The sequence below is a fragment of the Rutilus rutilus genome, assembly GCF_951802725.1.
Source record: "Rutilus rutilus genome assembly, chromosome: 7".
NCBI lineage: Eukaryota > Metazoa > Chordata > Actinopteri > Cypriniformes > Leuciscidae > Rutilus > Rutilus rutilus.
Window position 1 is genome coordinate 24,558,812 of NC_140221.1, and position 24,246 is coordinate 24,583,057.

The window sequence follows — 24,246 nt, forward strand, 5'->3', positions numbered from 1 at the left end:
TTCCTGTGCTGTTGCTAGCCTAGTGCACTGAGGGTGTTAATTTCCTGCCATACCCAGAGGTTTCTGTCGTGTATTTGCTTCCTGTGGTCCAAGCTCTCTGAGTGTTTCCTCTGATTTAGATATTATAAGTGTGTTGTTAGAGTACTCATAAATCCACTGTTCCACCAGCACAGATGCTCCATCAGCGCCTCTGAGGATATTCTGTAACAAGACGCTGCGTATCTGTGCTGCAGCACGCGTCGCATCTACGCAAATTACGGTGTGGTTGTGGAACGTTTACGCCAACGACAAATACACTTGGGGAATATTTGTTTTAATAATCCAGACAGCACTTATAGAGACAATATATTTATGGAATGTTTCTCTAAACGGACCACATTTATATATGCGCCAGAATGGCCATGGAAAATGTAGCTGCATACGTACTTATGGATTCTTTCTGGAGATCATTCTCGGGGCTTTACGGTAAATTCGGCCTCTCAAGTTTGTCTACGTTGAATGTTACAGCAGCAAACCTACTACGCCTTGGGAGTTGTGATGGAAGAAAAGTTATCCAGAAGTTGGAGTATAACTTGGAAATAACAACATACGAAACTACAAAGAGCAAAACAAACACTTAATCGCGACAGTTTCCTTGTGGGTGAGTAATATTTAATAATTACTCTTGTTTAGGAAATACGATCACCGTGCATCGGAAAATGTGGCTTCATACATATTTTCAACTGTATTTTAAAATATAATTCTTACGCTTGTCTTTACAATCTGTGAACCCCTTTATTGTTATAAATCTCATACGATTTTATAGAGGTTTTAGAGTTTCGTTTTATTTGGCGAGTGAAGGGTGTCCCATAAAACACGAGACAGGAATGTTAATGGTCACGAAATGAAGAAGGTCAGTGATGCATAAAAATGGATCTGTCCTAAAAAACTAGTGAGCTGCCTATCTAGACAGAATTTGTTGCACCGTAAACGCGTGATGTTCACGGCCACGGGTTAACGTTACATTCCCACATCAACTCTCTTCTTGACCGTTTAAGGATTATTAGTGCACAGCCTCATCCGGGTTGCCAGGAAGAAGCAGTTTTGGAGAGATTTTTGAAGAGGAAAGTGTCTGGGATAGTTGTGTGTGCACACTGCTCACGGGACAGAAGAAGATACGACGAGAATAGTTAGATATCAGTCATAATCGTATTCCTGCCTATGTCCTGGGGGGAAATCATTTCAAGTAGCCTACTTGAATATTAGATTGGTTTTGATTTACATAATAATTATGTATTGAATGCATGCATTACCTACATAATACACAATTTTACAGACTTAAAGGTTTAGTTCACCCAAAAATGAAACTTCTGTCATTAATTACTCACCCACATGTCATTCCAATCGAAACTGAAGCTCAAACAAAACGCGCTGCGTTACTGCGTAACACGAGAATGAACATCATTGGTTCTCGCACTCAAGTGAACATGCTTGAGCTTCCATTCACCGTAATTCATGTGCGAGTTGATGAATGTTAATATATAAATAAAAGCCTACATTTAATCTGTTCATCAAAGTGATCGTGTCTCTTCAGAAATTTTGGACTAAACCGCTCAATTAATGGATTCGTTTTGCGATCTCATATGATCTTTTTGTAGCATCAAAGTAGTAGCATTGCTGTCAATCAAGGGACATAAATCTCTCCGATTTCATTAAAAATATCTTACTTTGTATTCTTAAGACGAACGAAAGTACGGGTTTGGAACAACATGAGTGTGAGTAATTAATGACAGAATTTTTTTTATTGTTTTTTGTGAACTACCCTTTTCCATTCCAAGTATCTGTTAATTAATTGTGGTTGTAAGCAGCTTGAGCTGTTATCAGGTAAATTGCTCTTCAGGAAATCACATAGTTTTGAGTCATGGGCACGGTTCAGGATTTGTAGCTGTGGTTTTCATATCTAGGCAAAAGAGTTGCACATTTGGAAATCAAATGCAAACAGCTGCAGTAGGCTATATCTTGAGAGTGAACTACAGTGTCAAATCATTTTACTCATACATGGTTTTATGATCGGTTTTATCTGCTATCTTTTTATACGTTTATGATGTGTTTAACATCTCCCTCCCTTTCTTCCAGCTCCTCCAGTTTACTTTAGCTTCTCTCTCTCCCACTGTGTCTAGTGTTTCGCCTGGTTGCCTGGCAACAGTAGGCCCAGTCAGCCAGTGCAGCACCCTCTAACAGACCTTATTCAGAGCAGCGCCATGATAGGTATGAAAGCGAGGCTGTGAGGGATAGACTTACCGTGTTTTCATTGGCATCTGCTGTAAAAAGCTGTACAAGCTCCTAAATTACTCAAAGTTTTCCACAGCTCATGGTGTCTGGAGTTTTTTTCGTCAGCTGAAATTTCTTTTTGACAGCAGAACAATCCAAAAACACATATAACAGCACAACCCACTGAATAGATGCATGTCTATCCCTCACAGCCTTGCTTTCATTCCTGTTAAAAATCAAAGATGGCGCTGCTGTGAATAAGGTCCTATTACCTTTTCTTGGTACTGTTCTCTTCCTTTTTGACTTAAAATATTTGAATTTATAATACACTACCATTCAAAAGTTTGGAGGGAAATTTGTTTTTGAAATAAGAAGCATCTTATGCTCACCATGGCTTAGTTTACTTGATCAAAAATACAGTAAAATAAGTTTTATTACAATTAAAAATAAATAAAAATAAAACTATTTTAATGTATTTTAAAATGTAATTTATTCCTGTGATGGCACAGCTGAAAATATATTCAGCAGCCATTACTCCAGTCTTCAGCGTCACACGATTCTTCAGAAATCGTTATAATATGCTGATTTAGTGCACAATAAACATTTTTCCTATTACAATTAATGTTGAAAACAGTTGTGCTGCTTCATATTTTTGGGGAAACTGTGACATTTGTGAGATTTCAGGATTCTTTGATAATTAGAAAGTTTAAAAGAAATATAAATCTTTTACAACAATTTAAAGTTTAATTTTGATCAATTTAAGCAATAGTATTAATTTATTTTAAAACAAAATGTTTGTCAGTTGTGTCAGTGATAATGTCAGAGTAATATCCAGTGTCGTAACAGAACCTCAGAGACATGGCTAATATCATATTACCTAAGGTATCTTACTCTGCTTTGTTAATTACTTACAACAGCACTATTTCACAGCCTGTTCCTGGAGGTTCCCCACAATGTCATGGATATCTTATGATAGGTTAGTGAGTCATCTGTGCCACAGCTGGAGTGCAGTTTTTTTATTGCTAGAATGTTGTGTTCTTTTGTCTAGTGGCAAAGTTGCTTTAGAAATACAACGCAGTTCAGCTCAAAGACCATCTGGATTGATTCCTATTCCTAACAGCCACAAGGGCTTTAGCTTTTTTGTCCTAGTTATTTTTACTTGTTCCTAAATGAATACAGATTATGTGATAATAACATTGCGCAGACAAATCCTGTGCCTGTGAATATAAAATACATGCACAGTGATAACAATAATTAATGTTTTAATCATACATCTTTTCATACATATTATGCTATCCGGCTTAAGTTGCTTTACAATTAAATTGCATACAAACTGTCAAAATATGAAACGTGCTTATATATATATAAAAACAGCAAATAAAAGAACCAAATAATAAAAGGAGAATAATACATCACAAAAGAAATATATAGAAGATTAAGGAAATATTGGTTTCAAGTAATATAACAAAAAGCATATAGAAGATAAAATGTGTTGATATAGATGATATGAATGGTTAGATGATTCTTTAGTTCCCGAAGCTCCACATCCTGCTATTAAACGTGAACTTTGTGTTAGAAGCCCAGCTCTCTATCCATCTCTCTCCTCCCTGCAGCACTTTTTAACCCTCTGCTGCTGCTCATGTGGCAGTCAAAAATAAATCAAATGAATGTACTATATTTTAGTTCGATAATGTTTTTTATTTAATATTGTGTATTTTTAGGGGATTTTATGGTACTAAATTATATTTATGGCATAGTTATAATCCATTTCTTACCTGTTAATCACTTTTTAAGCATAGATGTGAAATGAAAATTTCTACTTAAACTGTCTTAAATCTTGAATGCTAAGTTTTGGGAGTTTTTGGGAGTGCAAAATGGACTTCAGGGTATAGATGGACTAAAATGAACTCCAAAACTTACTGCCAGATTCTGGAAGATGAATTCTTCAAATAGTGGTAGAGGATGTGGTGCTTGTCCTTCAAGAGTTACTCTCAAGTCTGTCTGTAAAGCCTAAAAAAAAAAAAAAAAAAACGTCTTCATGTATTTTATTACACTTCATCTTGTGATTCTTAAGTGGGGGTCATTTTTTAGGATTCTTTACCTAACCTAAGTCTCTGAGATCCTGACACCTTGCACTTCTGGAGACTCCAGGTAGGTTGCAGTTCTGGAAAATGGTGGTGCTGGAGACTAAAGGGTTCTTGATGGTTTCACACTTAATTCTTTACCTTAATTCTTAATTATTTTGCAGTTAACATGTGTCTTTTCTTCTCCACCTGTTTTTTGTCTGACCCTGCTGACCCAAAGAGCATTTCACTGTCCAATGGTCTTGCCTTAACTGTTATTTTTAGTATTGCATTAGTATTGCATCCTTCTAATGGGCATTTCATAATTTTTTTACTTTTCAGTCTGAGTTAAATCTCTTTTTTGGCTTATTTTATCTGTAAACGAAAATGTGCCTAATAATTATGCACACCTGAATATAAGGCGCTTTTCATTTCCAGCCTTCATGAACAATGAGCTATATATCACTTATTTTTCCCCTCTTTGTGTGCGTGGGTGTTCGTTTGTTGGTGTGTTTGCACAGGTGTGTCGTGGTCCAGAAGCCTTATGGCTAGTCCTGAGACGAATGCAGCTCAAAGGTGGCGAAAATGTGTGGACACCGTGCTGTGCGACCTTACTGAGGATCAGCTGAAATCTATCAAAAACAATAGTGGTGAGACAAATCACATACAATAGTGTTTATTAACATATCACAAAGTTTGAAACCTGCCTGTAACTCTCCAGTGAACCCAAAAGACCATGATCGTTTAGTTCATGTGTTTTTACTTTGAGCTTGAATATGCACCACTTGTGCACACAGTTTTCATTGGCTTTTTAGCTTGTTCATTGTTTGCCTCATAGCTATGATCACCGTGTAAATTGTTTGCATACCTTTCTATTGTCTGTCCACACCCTGATGGACAATTTCAAAACTTATTGGAGTTTTTAAGTCTGTTTTATTGTTTTAATAGTTTAGACATTTAACATTAACCGTTTATCCATTTTAAATGGAACAACATGAAAATAATTATTGGTTTATTGGTGTTGGCTAAAATTGTTACAAAGAGCACAACAGCTTTTTTTTAATGTAGATATATATTTGTCACAAGAACAAATAAGTTTACCATTTATATTTGTAGTTACAGTGTCATGTACCAAGAACACAGAAGGTTTTCTATATAGACAATCAAGACTCTGACAATGACAATGTGAGCTGTAAGAAAATTTGATTGAAACAATGTCTCAGATGTGATCAGATAATTCCAGTGCTCAGTTCGTCATTGCAACTAAGGAATTTCAGGGGACAGGCATAACGCTTGTGACATTTTCTCAGTGTTTATTTTATTACAGAACAAAAACAGTTATTAGTTATTTCCTTAACAACTCACAGTTAACATACAGACTTCTTTTCAATCACTGTTTTGTCTCTATTTATGCCACATCCACATTTCAGTCATGCTGTAAGAACAGGTATTGAAAGTTTTACAATGGGTTGTTGTTCCTTGTGAAAATATTGTGAAACATGTAGAATGCAGAGAGAGGAGTGACTGGCTTCACGGCTGTTTTCTCTCAACACTGAAACTCAGTGACTTGCCTGATCTTTGACCTGGTGATATAACATTGTTGATACTGAGGCCTGTCACAGTGGCTGGTCTTCAAAACACAACGAGGTGGAACGGAGGGGCCAAAGTCTGGGATTCAAATCTAATTCAAACCTGAAAATAAACAAATAATTATTATGGTGTAAAATAAATAGTTTTTCAGATTCTGCACTATTTCTACTAATTACAACCCGATGGCCCGGTAAAGGCGACCAGCAAGCTGGCAACCCCCCTGAAACCACGGAAATGCTCCCGAGCCGACGTAGGGAGAAGGAAAATGGGAAGCTCTACCCGCCGTACCTCCACACTAAAACAATAGTGCAGCGAACCCCCTATTGGGAAACGCTGCTACGCCTACAAGGCCTACGAGCAGCTACTGCCAAAACACACGCCCAAGCACTCCCGCTCGAGTACGCCAGCAAACAAATGACAACTAATCAAAACTAATCAAACTCAGGCATGTCTCCAAGAGCTCCAACAACTAACCATATAAGGACAATGACGTCACGGGATCTCCCCCCAGAAAACCACCTACTATGAGCTACACTGGCTCTCATGTGCCCCTCAAGTGCTCCTAAACAAATTACTAAATCAAAGCACAACGCGCACTAAACAAAAATCAAATGACTAGCAACAAAACGCGCAAAACCAATGGACGAGCCCCCACTTTGTTATGACTGACTCAGGGCCATAACAATAGATAGGAGACCATGCCACAAACAAACGGTGCAAAACATGAGTTTATTGTGTATCTAACACAAATTTAAACAGCAGAACCAAATATGGAGTGTGAATGTCAGTATCAGTAGTGTAGGGCAGGTGCATGGATGTGTTGTGTGCGGGTGCAAGTGTTGAGTGTAAAAATAAAAGACATAAACTTAAATAAAAAAACGTGCATCTGTGTAAAGTCCTGCCGTCCCGAGCGAGGGGTGAACCCAGACAGGCCACAACAGTAGAAGTAATCAAAATAAGGAAACTAATCAAATAAGGAAATCTGTGACATTGATCATTTGACTCTTTGTACTGATGGTAAGATATTCTCATTGAAGCACAAGATGCTCTTTGGATCATTTTAAATCATACCGGTGATGTAGGCTAGTCTAGACCAGCTCATTCGAGTCTGAATCAAGACCGAGTTCAAATGCTTCAGAGTCCACGACAAGGCCAAGACCATGAAAATGTGGTCTTTAAATCTGAGTCCGAGAGCATGTTTTATGGCCTTGGTCTTGTTATGAAATTGGGAGCATGTGGGCTCAGTCTTGACTCTCTTCTGGTCTTGACCTTAACTCAAACTCGAGTCAGCTGGTCTCGACTACAACACTGGGTTTTACACAAACTTGCGGAGTTCATGCATCTTGAGTGCTGCTTTCATTAAAACAGAAGTTCATGATGATTTTTCAATTCAGCTTTTCACTTATATTGTTTTGTATTTTTAGTATTAAGTTAGGCAAACGAAAAAAGCATTTTCGCAATAGTGGCTTTATTCTTGTCTTTTTGTATCTCTCTATCAGAGGAGCGTGACTTTTTCGTTGTACATCATCTAGCAGACCTGAAGGAGGGAGCCATTCCTCCTCTCATTCATGGCACACCTATCACCTGCAAAGTGGAAAACATGGAGCGATACACTACCCGCTCCAAGGTACGTTTGTGAGTTTTTACTTAACAGTGTATTGTTGCGTTATACCTGACAGTCTAAATATCTTGTTTGTAGGTAAATGTGTGCACTTTGTACACAGTCCGTCTGACACATGGTGAGTTCACATGGACGGTGAAAAAAAAGTACAAGCACTTCCAGGAGCTCCACAGAGACCTGTACAAACACAAAGTGTTGCTACAGTTCTTGCCTCTGGGGAGGTGAGCGCGCACGCGCACGCGCACACACACACACACGCAAATTCACAACGCTTCATTTGTTTGGCCTGGAGTTTTGACCTTGTGGTTTCCTTTCATTTTGCTTGTGATTTGAATTAGATTTGCCATTCAGAGACAACAGCTGGCAGGTTTGACAGAGGACATGCCGACTTTACATGGAACCGATAGAATCAGGAGAACATCTAGCAAACTGGTACATATGTACTAAAGCAAAGCATCTCTTCTTTCCAAAAGTTACACACCTAACGTGTTGTACAAGGTGTTTATATTTGTGTTTTCCAGAAATATCTGGAGGAATATTTAAACAACTTGCTAGAAAACACCTTCTACAGGAACTTTCATGGGCTGGTGAGAAGCATACATGCACATACTGTAAATACGTATAATTGCCCTACCCCTAAAAGAAAGACTTTACATTTTTTAGAATTAAAATACACATAATTTAAAAGAAATAAACATTATTGTAAATCGTTTGACTGGTATGTGGTTTGGTTTTATATGGTTTAACTATGTTTTTAACTGATATTCATATACCTTTTGAATAATTTTCAACTTTACATACTGACAGTTATCCGTCCTTCAGTATTTGGTCTACTGAATAAAAAAAAAAAATGCATATGTTTTTATTGTTGAAATTGTATTAAACAATTGTCTGGATATTGGCTAGTGGACAACATAATAGTAATATAATAATATCGGTCGATCTGTGATGTTTCTTAAAGGTCCCATGGCATGGATAATTTTATTATTTTATGTTTCCTGGGGTGCCCTTATAATGTTAGTATGTTTTTTAGATAATTTTTTTTCATAATTTAGAAATAAAAGGCATTTTTCCTAGCCTGATTTTAGCCTCTGATTTGACCGCTGTTTGAAGGGGCGTGTCTGCTGAGAGACTTCAGTGTAAACGCCCACTGCTGTGATTGGCTGACATGCTTGCATATGAAATTGCTAGCATTACATGTGGAACTCTCTCGAAAACTTTTTCTATTACAGCTATTATACGTTTTTACTATTACAGCTATCAAGATTAACGAATCGTGAGAAGTTTTTAAAGTATTTAGATCTATTCCCATCACATAAAAGGTTGCAGTGATGAGCATTGAGCAGATGACAGACAGTCTGTTGATCGCGTGAATGAAGATCTTATCATTGCAACGCAGTTTCTGGACTCTCACTAATGCTTTCACCAATGCAAACATGATGTAAATACGGTAAGAGCTTCGTTGTGCAGTGTAACAGCGTCATTGATTTCATAACGAGTTTTGGCAAGTGTCCAGATAAACTCACGTTGTGTGATTGACAGCTTGGGCGATTGGAAAGGGATTGTTCTTTGATCGCTTTCTGTATATATTTTAATTACAGTTTAAATAAGATTATTTTATTAAATACTACTACTACTACTTTACATCCTACTAAGAGAAACGGTGTGAAGTTGATAATTTAGTCACTGGCTTGATTTACTGATGCATAAACAGTATTGAATGATTTTAAAGAGAAAGATTAGAGTCTGAACTTGAACAATTACACATCAGAAATTCACATAACCCACTGGTTCTTCAGAGGCTCGGATGAAGGAACTAAAAAAATACTTTTGTGTTCATTTTTACATCCAAACACTGAGAAACTGCCATGCTTCGCTTGTTTGCAAGCCATGATGTCTCTCAAGGAAAAACCAATATCGCGCTTGCGTAGCTCATTTTCTCATGGGCGGGCCAGCAGAGAAAGGGGAGGTAACCTTTCCCCTTATGATGACACAAGGGAAAGCTTCCAGATTCGCCCATCTGAGCTTTCATTTTCTCAAAGGTGAAGCAGGATACCCAGGGCTTGGTTTACACCTATCACAACGTCTAGCCACTGGGGGACCATAGGCAGGCTAGGGGAACTCATATTAATGTTAAAAAAACTCATAAAGTGACATTTTCATGCCATGGGACCTTTAAGGATGTCCCGGATGTCTCCAAAAAGACTTATTGTCAGATTTAGCTAAATTCTGGAGACAATTTTGTATTCTTAGTGTATCCGAGTTGACCCCCTCACACACACAAATACAAAGTTACAGAGGATTTTGGTTGCATACATACTTAAAAGTGTGTGTATATCATGCTCTCAGTTAGACTTCCTGGCAATCAGTCCGCTGTCCTTCATCAGAGACCTTGGACCCAAAGGCCTGTGAGTACAGACTGTGTGTGTTTCTTCTTTTGTGATTTTAGTACTATTCCATTGTTGCTTACATGTATTTCTGCAACTCTTTTTTTAGTTTTTGTTTGTTTATTTGTTTGTCTCAGAGAAGGCTATATTCTGAAACGGTCCGGGGGTCACCGCATCCAGGGGCTCAACTGTATCGGACACCATCAGTTCTGCTTCCGCTGGTCCCGTCGCTGGCTTGTGGTGAAGGATTCGTTCCTCCTGTACATGTCCAGGTGAGTTCGGTACAAAACAAATAAACCCACATGTGAATTGATATCGGTTACCTTACATAGCTTCATGCTTTTTTTGTTTGTTTCATGTTACAACATAAATATTTATATTCATTCTCCTTTAGCATGAGTCATATTTACCAGAACCCTTTATTGTCATGTGGCAAACCTCTAATTTTACCCTCAGAAAACACTGATTACCACATCCAGCAGGGAGACGCTACATCCAGCATGTTTCATCTATGCACTTATATACAATGTAGGGTGGAAAGGATTGTCTCTCAAAACAAATATTGATCCCTCTCAGCCTGCCGCTTACTTTCTGCTTCAAAATCACAGAAGGTTATAGAAAGTTTAAAGCTGTAGTTTAAGATGATACTGGAGTTAGTACTTGGATTAGAAGCCTGTCAAACAGGTCGTTCCCTTTACTATATCCATTATAGAGGTCATCGGTGTTGTGTCATTAACCAGAACAGACACTAGGTCATTAAAGGACTATCACAATTGTGTAAATCTCTAATAGAATTTAAGATACATTTGCACAGGTCAGGAGTTTAGCCACACAGCACTGAATGCCTCTCTCAGTATTTTAACAGCATTTTAAAATACTGCAGGAAAGACATTTTGAGGAAATGACATGACTCATAGTTTTTACTTCTACTATTGTAGCTTGAGCCTGGTTTAGTTAGTTGCAGTAACCATGCATTATGCCTGTATGCCAAACAATGCTAGAAAACAGAACGGTTTCCTTGAAAACAAGTGAAACTTTGCCCAGCCCTTTATTGTGTGCTAGTAAAAAGCCCTGAGGGCAATGCTCGAAGTGGGTCAGTATGCAGTACAGGTACTTCTATATTTTAATCTGTAGCATACTCTTACTTTTTCTTGCGTACCCGTACTTCTCCCATGTTGCCGGTACTCTGACCGTCCCATCATAAAATATATTGGCTATTCAATGTCGTGCTTGTTTACATATCTTCATAAAGGACAATCAGAGGTGTTGTCTCTGTGGCTGACTGGCCTCATCTGGGTGTGGACCTCCTCATCAGTTGTTTATATATGTTTGACATATACAGTATATATTATTAGCACTATATATAAAACTCTCTTCCACTATTTTACACCTTCTCCACCTCTCATAATTACTATCGTTTACTATTCTTTTTAATGTTTTTGAAAGAGGTCTCTTATACTTAACAAGGCTCCATTTATTTGATCAGAAATACAGTAAAAGCAGAAATATTGTTGAATATTATTACAATTTATTTGAATATATTTTTGAATTTATTCCTGCGATGGTAAAGTGGAATTTTCTGCATCATTACTCCAGTCTTCAGTGTCACATGATCCTTCAGAAATCATTCTAATATGCTGATTTGCTGCTCAAGAAACATGTCTTATGATTAATGTCAAAAGAAGTGCATTTATTTGAAATAGAAATCTTTTGTAACATAATTATCTTTACAATCACTTTTTATCATTTTAAGGCATCCTTGCTGAAGAGTCTTAATTTCGTACTGGCCCCAGACTTTTGAACGGTGGTGTATAATCAATGCGAATCTGACAAAATTATTGTATTGTTTTTGAAATCATATATTTATACTTTTTTATTCTGTGTATAAAATGCTGCTGGAGTCTGCTCTGAATAGACTCAGCATTTGTTATTGTTTGTTACAATACTCATATTTAATGTGGATTAATATTTAATGTTGCATTCTAAATAATGACTAATGTTTTTGTAATAGATTTTTTTTGTTGTTGTTTTCTATCATGGCTGTGTATGAGCAGAGATCCCGGCAATGTGTCGTTTGTACTGCTTTATGACCCTGAGCTGAAGGTGTTGGTTGGACGTGTTTACACTGATACTAAGTATGGCGTCTGCATCGAGAACTTCAGCAGGTAAAACAGTGGAGACCAATATCAGGAAGTCTTCCCACTACTGATATAGACAGTTTTACAGAGGCATGTGTAGCCACAGCTTGTGTGTGTGTGTGTGTGTGTGTGTGTGTGTTTTGTAGGAAGCTGGTGATTAAGTGCAGTAGCTACAGGCAGGCCCAGTGGTGGAGTCATGAGATTCGGTGTCTCTCTGAGCGATGCGATTTCCTCCAGACCCATCGCTTCGAAGGCTTTGCCCCACCCAGGCCGGACACCCTCACAAAGTGGTGTGTGCATATACATAATTAATATGTTCTTGGATGTACTTCTGTTCAAAGAACATTGATTGATTGACTAGTTAGACAATGAAGTGGGTATTGAGTAAATTACTTACTGGTTGATTGACAGGTATGTTAACGGGAATGGCTATTTCTCTGACCTGGCTGATGCACTGGAACAGGCCAAGGAGGAGATCTTCATCACTGATTGGTGGTAAGTGTGCTACCACACACACATGTACAGTAGATGGCCTGAAAGCGTCAGTTGCTCCATTTGAAATGACATACTGTCAGTGTATGTACAGCACTCCATTTGATGAAAAAGAGCCTATTTTTTTGACCGTGTGTGGTATATATACAATCCAGACATACTGCTTCCACCATGTTGGCATTGCTATGTGACCCCCGATATTGGTTGCATCACTATTCTCCGCCATTAACAAATATGAGGATTATTCCTCTCCTGTGGCCTCATGGGATAGTAACATGTTCTTTGAAACACAGGTCATCTAAGTATTTTAACCTACGGACATACTACTCATGTGACTTACTGCTTTTCGTATGCTAAAAACTTCCATTCAATGGTTTGGGATCAGTAAGTTTATATTTTTATTTAGCAAGGACACATTAAATTGTACATTTATAATGTTACAAAAGATTTGTATTTCAAATAAATGTTGTTTTTTTCTAAATTTCTATTCATCGAAGAAACCTTAAAAAAACCTTTTCAGGGTTTCCACAAAAAAAGCAGCTCAAAGATAGAAATAAGAAATGTTTCTTGAGCAACAAATCAGCATATCAGAATGATTTCTGAAGCATGACACTGAAGACTGGAGTAATGATGCTGAAAATTCTGATTTACCATCACAAGAATAAATTATATATAGATTTTTAAACTGTATTTTTGATCAAATTAATACAGACTTGGTGAGCATAAGAGACCTCTTTTAAAAACATTAACACATTTTACAAACTCCAAAAAAATTTTAACCATAGTTTACTTGGGAAGTAGGCATTTTCGGATGCTGGGAATATCTGAGATTCAGTTGTACAATATTGTGTTGTCATTGTTGAATGTTGTGTTGTATGTTGTCATTATTGAAAGTGCTGTGAAGACATTTGAGTTTTCTCTCTGCAGGCTCAGTCCAGAGGTTTTCCTCAAACGTCCAGCTACAGGAACATACTGGCGCCTGGACAAGATTCTCAAACGCAAAGCAGTATGGGGGAAAAATCTTTTACATTACATTTATTCCTTTATACATTTCATAAGTTCTCTCCCCTATATATCTTAAAAAGCAGTCCATCTGTCAAACTATGTAAGTGTTTAAATATGTTGATTGCCATAAACTTTAACATTACTCGTGTGTGTGTGTGTGTGTGTGTGTGTGTGTGTGTGTGTGTGTGTGTGTGTGTGTGTGTGTGTGTGTTAGGAACAGGGAGTGAAGGTGTGTGTGTTGTTGTATAAGGAGGTGGAACTGGCTCTGGGTATCAATAGCGGCTACAGCAAGAGAACACTAATGAACATGCACCCCAATATTAAGGTTTGATTTACTACACACATCTGCTCATACTGCTGTTCTCTTCTCCCTCCCAATTTTGTCATTCTTTCACATCATGACAGCTGTCTTATTGTGTTCTTTTTTTATATAGATGATTCATTCTATATTTCCTTTTCCTTAGGTGATGCGTCACCCTGATCATGTTTCCTCAGTTGTGTTCCTCTGGGCCCATCATGAGAAAATGGTAGCCATCGACCAATCAGTGGCCTTCGTGGGTGGGTTGGATCTTGCGTTTGGGAGGTGGGATGACAGCGACTATAGGCTGAGTGATCTGGAACCGCCAAAACCAGCCAATCATGCAGAGGCAGGCCCAGAGGTACAGTTGTGACTAGTAGATATGATGAAATCCTTAAATGATCCCTGGGTCTTCATCTCTCCCTGTTTAATTTCTGTCTTTTAACTTCCCTCTCCCTCTCCCTCTTCCTGACTCAGTCTGATACTGTGGATGGCTCTGCAGTTCCTCTGACAGTATCTGCGTCAGAGTGTGAAGATGAAGTCGATCTGAGCTGTAATGCCCTCTTGTGGCTGGGAAAAGATTACAGCAACTTTATCAAGAGAGACTGGACACAGCTGGATCAGCCCTATCAAGGTACACAGTCCAATGTAGACTTACATCACTAAATATATATATATTTTTAAATAACCCATCTAACACTTGCATATCTTTTTATAAAAACAGCATAATTTTTTAACTGAAACCTGAAGGGTGCTCCGATCAGGTTTTTTGGGGCCAATTATAGATCACTGGAAGCAGTATTGGTCGATACCGATCACTGAAATAAATAATACTACGTGATAAATAGAAGGCTTCAAATAGACCCACTGAGGTTATTTAGCTAGTCTTAACAACAATGTATTTTAAGTATTAAAAAAATGAAGAGGTGAGAAAATATCATGAATTGACAACTCTTTATTTACTGGCAAATAACATGTGCAACATATTCCATTTCCTCTCTTAGAGGTGATTAGGAAAGACTTCTGTGAAATTAAAATAAAAAACAGAACAGTCTTTATCAACAGAAAGTAATCAAATGCATAGTGCAAATGCAAACTGCATAGTCTTCACTGTATAAATTAAATATAGATTAATCCTACTAAATCTACTAAAGAGCGGTTGAGTGATTATCTCTTTGTCTTTTCTTGTCTGATTAACATTAATGACACAGACGGCAGCAGGAATATTAGGCTGCTGTCACTTTAAGTCCTAATGCACGGATCCAATATACTGTTTCACATGTGACGAATTTCTACAAAATGTTTGTTTACTTAAGACATAACCAACAGTATTTAATCGTATACTCACCAAGCCAGGCATTTTTACATATTTCTGTGTGTATTTATCCGTTTAGGTGCGAACCCGTCTGTTTTCCACTCCATCTCTTAGCGCACACACAGAAAGTCGCTTGGGGAACAATTTCTATTTCGTGGCTTAATGCAGTTTTAAGAACTCTTTATCATCGAGCACATGCTGCAGTTTAGCAACAGTAGACTGCATTCTATGACAATCGCCGATCTAGCTGATTTGCTTTTAGGGAAGAACGAAAGTGCACCGCTGTGAAGGAAAGAAATGTACTAAAATCACACAGCCCGAGTTTCTTTCTGTCATGCTGTAGGGTTGCTGTCATCGCAATTTCTCCCTTCTCCGCAAAGACGTTGCAGATGTATTGTCCTTTTCAGACTCCTGGTAGAACTGTCAGACCGTAATGTAATGATTTGGTGCTCAAGTTTTCACTGTTGTGAAATATATGATACAGTTTTTTTAGGATTCTTTTTTTTAAAGAACAGAATTCTTCTTATGATTATCATTTGATATTTATGCTTTGCAAGAACAAAGATGAGGGAATATTGAATGTGGGTATAGCCGGTAGAGTAGCTTCTGCTTTTTCCCCCTCAGACAATGTTGACAGAACTCAGGTGCCACGCATCCCCTGGCGAGACCTGGGTGCGGTGCATCATGGGAAAGCAGCCAGAGATCTTGCACGACACTTCATCCAGCGCTGGAACTTCACTAAGGTCAGAAATCAAATGACTAATTTTAGTGATTGTTTTTGAATCTATATGCACTCTGGAAACTTCTATCATTGCTTTTTTCTTCTTATATTCTGTTTGTCTTTTAAGATCTTTAAGAACAAGTACAAGGATGACTTCTACCCGTACCTACTGCCGAAATCGCACTCCACGGCAAATAAACTGCCATTCACAATCCCTGGTGTCACAAAAGCCTCTGTACAGGTACATGTGTGTTCATGCAGTTTTCCTCATTTCATTTATTTTGTTTTGTTTTTTGCCATCATCATTTATTTATGTCTGTTTCTCTTTCATACTCCCAGGTTCTTCGTTCTGTCGATCGCTGGTCCACTGGCACATGTGAACATTCAATCCTCAATGCCTATGTACATGTTATTGAGAACAGCGAGCATTACATTTATATAGAGGTAACACTCATTCTATGACCTTACCAAAAGCATTTACCTCTGACTCATAAGACTTCACGCACATACAGCTGAACAGACACTGTGTTCTGTTCACACACAAAGTCTCAGTGTTGTGGAGTTGTTTACAGTGTTCTCTCCCACTAGGATCATGTGATTCTACTGCATTCAGCTGGCAACACACAATAGCCCTCTGCACTTGCCTCATGCTCAGAAACAGGGTCCTAATGCGAGTCAGCTAAACTAAGAAGAATGGATGTTATGGATAATAATAAATATTAAGTATTTAAGATGGACTTTTCTTAAGAAAAAAAATGATGCATTTATTAATGAATTTATTTAAATTTTATTTAAGTATTTTATAAGAATGTTCCAATTATTATCTATTTTCTAAAGAAAACAATGTCAGGGTTAGTCATTTATAATTCTGTATTACACACATCTAATTAGTCTACTAGTATGCTAGATTATAGAAGTAAATTGAGGCTATCCTAAGTTTATTTATGGTGATTTTTATAGGGATAGTTCACGCAGAAATGAAAATTCTGTCATCATTTACTCACCCTCATGTAATTTCCAACTTGTATGTCTTTGTTTCTTCTGCGGAACACTAAAGAAGATATTTTGAGAAATGTCTCAGTGTTTTGTTGTCCATACAATGGAAGTCAATGGTCACCAAAACGGTTTCGTTACTTACATTCTTCAAAATATCTTCTTTAGTGTTCTGCAGAAGAAAGAAACCCAAACAGGTTTGGAACGACATCAGGGTGAGTAACTGATGATTTAACAATAGTCTTCAAAATATCTTTTATTTATATAAAATATTCATAAACATTTGTTTCTTAGGTAAGACAATAGTGATCTTAAGGCTAATTCACACTGCACCAACAGACCATTACCGACCATTACAGACGATCGCCAGATTACAGTATAACATCTCAGACTTTCAATGACCAGAAACAAGCAGGGATAACGCACTGATCTGACAAAACCCGACGAACATGTCTGTTGCTGTTGGTCGACATCTGTAGGGGCGGTGTGAATAAGCCATTACAGGGAGAATGTTACAGTAAGAATGTTGGCTGCTGGTCATTGGCTGTAGAACATTTAGTAAGGCAGCTTTACTGGAAATAGAACTTTTGCAAAGATCACATGCTGCAGCCCACCATGTTCGTTTGATGCTCTTAGACAATCACATTATTTCAGTACCAGATTCCCAGAGCTTAGCAAACAAGTGAGACAAATGAAACAAACCCCTCTCTGTCCCTCCTCTTTTTTAGAATCAGTTCTTCATCAGCTGCTCAGATGAGAAAAATGTACACAACACCATCGGAGATGCTATTGTCAAACGGATCCTACGGGCTCACAGGTGTGTTACCTCTGTGAAAATAATACAAGTTGCAGTCAAATGAAATGTATTCTGCTGTGTTTCTTATTAGCATGAAGTGTAAGCTTTGTTTGAATTGTTTTAGTGAGGGGAAGAAGTACAGGGTGTTTGTTGTAATTCCCCTGCTGCCCGGCTTTGAGGGTGACATCAGTCAGGGAGGAGGAAACGCCATTCAGGCTATACTTCACTTCACCTACAGGTACACACACACACTCCAGCTGAACATCTACATTAATACACACTCTCACCACCCAAAATATGCGATCGTGTTTTACTAAGAGAACTTTTTCTGTGTGTAGAACGATTAATCGAGGAGAACACTCCATTCTTTCAAGATTAAAGGAACAAAGTAAGTATCTGGCAGAAACATATTTAGCTGTCTGTAATTCTGCCACTCTGGTAGAGTACATTTTTAGATACTGTCTTGTTCTCCATCTGTTACTTTCACATTTGTCTGTTTATCAGTGACTAAATGATTTAGTTTATCTGATGTTGTTGTTTTTAGCAATGTATTATAACGTTCTACCCATTAACCAATCACACTAATGGTTTACCATTTATTGTTTTAATGACTGTCTCATCTTCTCATCAGTGCAGGACGAATGGACACAGTATATTTCTCTGTGTGGTCTGCGCACACACACTCAGCTCGGCCAATGCCCTGTTACAGAGCTCATCTATGTCCACAGCAAAGCCCTTATCGCTGACGACCGTTGCTACATCATAGGTGAGACATTTGGCTTCAGATTAACACAATAAGACACAAGAGACTATGTCTGTGACTCAGGACAATAGGTCAAAACCTTTTTTTATGTACGTTACCATTCAAAGATGGATGTAAGACAGATTTTTGAAGAAATTAAAACTTTTATTTAACAAGGAGACAATAAATTGATACAAAATGACAGTAAAGACATTTGTGTTGTTACAAATGTTTTTTTTTTTATGTTTTTTTTTTATAAATCTAGGCATCAAAGAATCTTGCAAAAAAAATATCACGGTTAAAAATATTAAGCAGCACAACTGTTTTAAACTGTAATTAGAAGGTGATAACCAGATAATAATGATAAGACAAGTTTCTTGAGCACCAAATCAGCATATTTGAAAGATTTCTGAAGGATCATGCGACACTGAAGAAAGTTATAATGCTGAAAATTCAGATTTCCCTTCACAGGAATAAATTAAATTCAACAGTCATGTTAAATCATAATAATATTTCACAAAATTACTGCTTTACTGTATTTTTGATTAAATAAATGCTGCCTTGGTGAACACAAGAGTCTTCTTTCAAAAACATTAAACTTTTGAAACCCCCCACAGACCCATGGTGGATTATGGTGAAAATGAATCATCATCAAAGCTTTGATCTGATGACCGTCTTTAAATAATTTCTATTTTATATAGGTTTAACAAAGCAAAATATATAAAGTACCCCTGGGGTATTTGCACCTTGGGATGGAATTTGGGAATCGCTGACCCATGATACTTACTATTTGCATGAAAAAGCTCCAAAATCCTCCTGTATGTTGAAATCTAAAGTTCTTCAAAATGTCCTTCCTCTCCTGTTGTTATCAGGGTCAGCCAACATCAATGACAGGAGCATGCTGGGCAGTCGTGACAGTGAGCTGGCAGTGCTGGTTGAGGATGAGGAAAGAGTTCCCTCAGTCATGAACGGAGAGGAGTACCAGGCTGGACCACTAGCACTCGCCTTACGAAAGGAGTGCTTCAGGTGTGTATACTTGTGTCCAAAGCTGCGAGAGAGATGCACCAGAACAGGTTTTTAAAGTTGACTAGCTCTCTGTGAAGAAGTCAGAAAGAGTCACAACCACCAACCAAAACAAATAGTGTTAATCAAACACATATACTATATGAAACTTACATTAGACTTATATCAGAGTCTTCTCTGAAAAACCTGAAATTTTAGGGAATTTTAAACACAGCTTGGAAAAGTCATGAAAATTTCCATAGTGAATGAAAATGTCTTTGGAAATGCTTTGCATGGAGGCTCAGAAAACTGGATCCTCCAGCGTTTCCAGTACTGAATCTACAGCGCTATGGCATTGTGAGTTATCAGTCTGAATAAGCCAATGTGATTCAAGGCTGTGTAATAAAAAATAAATGTCTTTCTATTGAGCTGTCATCGCAAACTGCAAGCAAGAACATATATGCACAGTGCAACCAGTGTACACTACCGTTTAAACTTTAAAGGTTTGGGGTTGGTAAGATATTTTTGTGCCTTTGAAAGAAGTCTGTTATGCTCACCAAGGCTGCGTTTATTTGATTTAAAAATTCAGTAAATATTGTGAAAAGCTGAATTTTCACGTGTCACATGATCCTTCAGAAATCAACTTAACATGATGATTTGGTTCATAAGAAGCATTTCTTATTATCAATGTTGAAAACAGTTGTGCTGCTTAATAGATTTTTTAAGAAACCATGATAATTTCTTTTTCCTCAGCATTCTTTGATAAATATGAAGATAAAAAAAACATTTATTTGAATTTTTTTGTAAAATGTTAAATATCTTTACTGTCACGTTTGTAATGTAATGTTCCCTTGCTTAATAGAAGTATTAATTTCTAAAAGAAAAAAAGAAAATCGTATTGAGCCCAAACTTTTGAACGCTAGTGTAGTTAGATTCACAACAAATGAGTTTCATGAGGTAGATAATGAATCGTTCAAGACGAATCTCAAACCATGATTTACTGATGTGAATCATTATGAGGTAAGGCACAAATATCTGCAAGACTAGCTGACCTTAATGACTGTGTCAAATTAAAGGATTTAATTTATGCAATTTGTCATGAAATGTCACGAAATGTCAAGCACAATTGATTGGAAATGAGTAACAGAGATACGAGTATGATATCATTAGTAGTCAATAGCCAATCTTTTTGCATTTCTTTCCATGAAATACCTTAAACATAGTCATAATCCATCTCTTTTATATGAGAATGGTTCTGTAGCTATGATAGATCTCTGTTTGTGCAGTGAAGCACCTCGGCTTCCCATTTTGTCCAACTTCTCCCCTGTCTGTGTAGGAGTGTGTGAGTGAAAGAGAGGTGTGTGTGTGCGTGTGTGTGTGAGCAGAGCAATTTGTGTTGGCACGCTGCGTTCCATACTGCCAGCTACCAGAACATCTCTTGGTTGCCAAGGGAAACAGTGAGATGCTTCTAATGACGTGTGTCTGCAGCACCTTTCACTGCTAGCCTTGGGATGTGACCTCAAGTGACTGTGTTAATGTCCATCTCTGGGTCCTATGATTTGATTGAATTATTCCACTTTAATCTCCTCACGTAATAGTTTTCACAGTTCACATTTCTATTTGCTTTATGAGACTTTCCGCAGGCTTTCTACACCCCAAGGGTGCACTGTATCAGTTTGTTGATATTTTCTTTTTTGATGTTGACTTGTCCCTAATGCATGAAGTAAAATGCTCTGAACATACCTCTTGATATGATACGATTAAAAATTGAAATAAGATGTAGACTGAGAACTCTGGAAAGGGGGAGGGGGAGTTCTCACGTGATTTATCAACATACTATGGTTCGTTTTGAAGTGTTGCCTTGTGAAACATAATTAAAACAATAATGAACATTACATTTACATGACAACGATGTACTAAAAACGGAAAAGTGTTTCGCTTGCAGACGACAACGCTGTCAAAACGTTCCCTGTTCACACAGATGCCGATAGTTGACGATGTCACTTTGTGAAATGAAAAAAACAATCCGTCTATAGACTGAACATGTAATATGCACGCGCATGACATCAGTCTTTTTTGTAGTTTACACGGAGACAATAATAGCATTGTTTTTAAAAAGTTGCACTTTAAAACCTGTTTTCAAAAGTTTGCGTTTTTGTGAAAATGAATGGCCAAAATGCATCAAAGGTTTTCCGGTTTCAGTTGAAAATGGTGTTGTGTAAACGACCCCTGAGAATAAAGATGTACGGCATTAAACTAGCATCTTATTTTTTTTTATTACAACAGAAGTACAAGAGGTACTTGTCAGCTTACTGCACATAGAAGGGCCTTTGAATATTGTCTTGGACAAAGGGGGCCTTAGAGTAAAAAAAGTCTAAATACTGTTAAACTAAACTAACTGTCTAAATTCTAAATTACCTCCTCTCCTCAGTGTACTTCTCGGAGCAAAATCTGACCCAACTCTGGACATTGATGATCCAATCAGTGATCATTTCTTCAACAACGTTTGGAACAAAATCGCCCAAACCAATGCCGTCATCTATGAGAAGGTGAGGGACAGACCTTGTGTTCTGAATTTCTCCACACCCCCTCTATGCCATTTATGAATCTGATGTCTTTAACTAAAGGTTTTCATTTAAAGTCACTGTGCTGGGTTTGAACTGATACAAATGCATTGAATGCAAGTCTAAACTATGACAAAACCTGCAATTACTGTAATTTGCAGGTTGTGCAGCAGTCCTGCAGACAATAGCACCACTCCCATGTACTTCTATGCTATCATTACCCACATATTTACACTCACAATGCTAATCCCAGAGATCTCGATGGTTGCATGTTCTAGTTATGGATTGGGTTTCTGGATTCTTTTCACCTTAAAATAAAAGTTGGCCAGTGGATGTACTGCAGTACCTTTTCTTCACTGTGCAGGTCTTCCGATGTCTTCCACTGGACTCCATCCGTAACTTGCGTGAGTTGCTGGGGCACGTGAACACGGAGAATCTCAGTCTTACCGACCCGGAGAAAGCCAGAGAAGAATTACAGGCCATCCAGGGCATTCTGGTCCATTTTCCGCTGCATTTCCTTTGTGAGGAGTACTTGCTCCCGTCATTTAAAAGCAAAGAAGGAATGGTTCCTATGGATGTGTGGACGTAGCAGGGAAAAGCATCAAAAAGTGTGCCAGTGAAACAGGATTACAGAGTTTAAAATATCACACATCGGCTAACTAAGCTATAAGCTGCTGCCACACTTTTTTGTCCATTTATGTTTGGACTAACGTAATGGTAGTACATGTATGATTATCTCTGAACACTAACCCAAATACAGTGTAGAAACACATGCTGATCTTATATAAGAAGATAAATGCGTTTATATTAGGAGAATCCCACGGGGCAGTTGCTCATTTTATGAAGATACAATGAAATGACATCGATCTTCTCCCCAAATGCCCATTACGGCCACAGATGTCATGATCTGAGTATTTAAGATGGCCGAGGATGTGCTGCATATTATCGAGGATAAAATGAGGAACAAAGAAAGAAGAGAAAACAAGGAAAAAGAGAGAGAGAGAGTATTTTTGATGACTGAGGAACAGAACGTACATTTATTGTTGTGAATGTGTGGGTGGATAGCATTGCTTTACCTTCTTTTCCCTCTCTCTTTATTTCTTTCTTGCGTGCACTACACCTCTCAATGCAGTGGCAGCAAATCTGTCAGAACATTTGTGGTTGTTATGGTGACGGTTATAAAGAGCTGACTTGGTCTTGGCTGCTGAGAGAGCGATAGAGAGAACGAAAGAAAGAGAGAGGAAGATCGAGAAGAATCAGGAAAAAATAGACAAACCGTAAAAACAGGGATAACTGTGGGTGCTGGCGTACTTGGTAAGGGAAAATTATGTAATGTTTTTCGAAACAGGTAGGGGGGAGTGTTACGGAGCAGGGATCAGGTGGGGCATCATACATGGTGAGATATTCAGGGGGAGTCTCTCAGCTCAACATTTATCACCAACCACCCCCCACCCCATCTCCATGACAACCAGAAGAAATTATTGTTATGTAATTATGTCAGTGGCCCAGAAGGTTCCACTTTGAGTTTTTTGAAGGGGGTGTCGACACAAGTGGAGAGCACCCTGGAGACCAGAAAAGCAAAGCTAATTTTGTCAATGCCCCACTTTGTAAATGATTAGTAATCTCACATGTAATGCTGTAGAATGTTGTAGGTGACTTTACCTGCACTGGAAGAGAATGTTTTAGGGTTTGACCACTGAAGACACAATCATTAATATACTGTAACATTCTAATCACATCAAGCAGTCAACTTTATGAACTGACAATTATGCTTTTTTTAAAAAGAAAATCTGCTTTTGCACATTTTTATACTTTTTATGTACTGTATATACAATTGCTTTTATTTAGAAAGCATACGGAGCTCACAGACTAATACTTAAATTAATCTTGGCTAACACTATGTGTTTTCACAACTTCTGGATGTCTACTGTAGACAGCTAGGATAGACAGCAAATAGAATTTTCTTCAGATGAAAACGAGGCTGTGAAGGACAGACTTGCAGTCTTTACAACGGCATGCTTTCTATAAAGGTCCTAGATCACATGTCACTTTTTCAAAACTCACTTTCAAAACTGTTTTATGGTGTTTTTGGCTACATGTATGACATGTATTTTTGGATTAATGACTATAAATGCAATATCACAGTTATCTGTAAGCAATTGAGCAATCAATTATTTTTCCTTCATCTGTTCTCCATCTGAATAAATATACCATTCACTTCAGAGATGCTTTGTGTTGTTTGTTGTTCACCAGATCACAAAACTCGCGG

At 37.8% G+C, this 24,246-nt stretch overlaps 1 protein-coding gene across 1 annotated transcript; it reads left to right on the forward strand.

Annotated features, from left to right (window-relative positions):
- The first annotated feature begins 49 nt into the window (after positions 1-49).
- pld2 (phospholipase D2) lies at positions 50-24,199 on the forward strand. Its single transcript, XM_084414320.1, has 25 exons — positions 50-640; positions 4,835-4,963; positions 7,403-7,530; positions 7,603-7,745; positions 7,863-7,956; positions 8,046-8,111; positions 9,874-9,932; positions 10,049-10,183; positions 11,966-12,076; positions 12,196-12,339; positions 12,461-12,544; positions 13,469-13,547; positions 13,761-13,871; positions 14,011-14,205; positions 14,322-14,478; positions 15,784-15,902; positions 16,008-16,121; positions 16,220-16,324; positions 17,602-17,690; positions 17,794-17,907; positions 18,008-18,057; positions 18,301-18,435; positions 19,284-19,437; positions 21,845-21,962; positions 22,342-24,199. The coding sequence occupies exons 2-25, from the start codon at positions 4,858-4,860 to the stop codon at positions 22,564-22,566; spliced, it is 2,835 nt and encodes a 944-aa protein (XP_084270446.1). The 5' UTR covers positions 50-640; positions 4,835-4,857; the 3' UTR covers positions 22,567-24,199.
- The last annotated feature ends 47 nt before the right edge of the window (positions 24,200-24,246 follow it).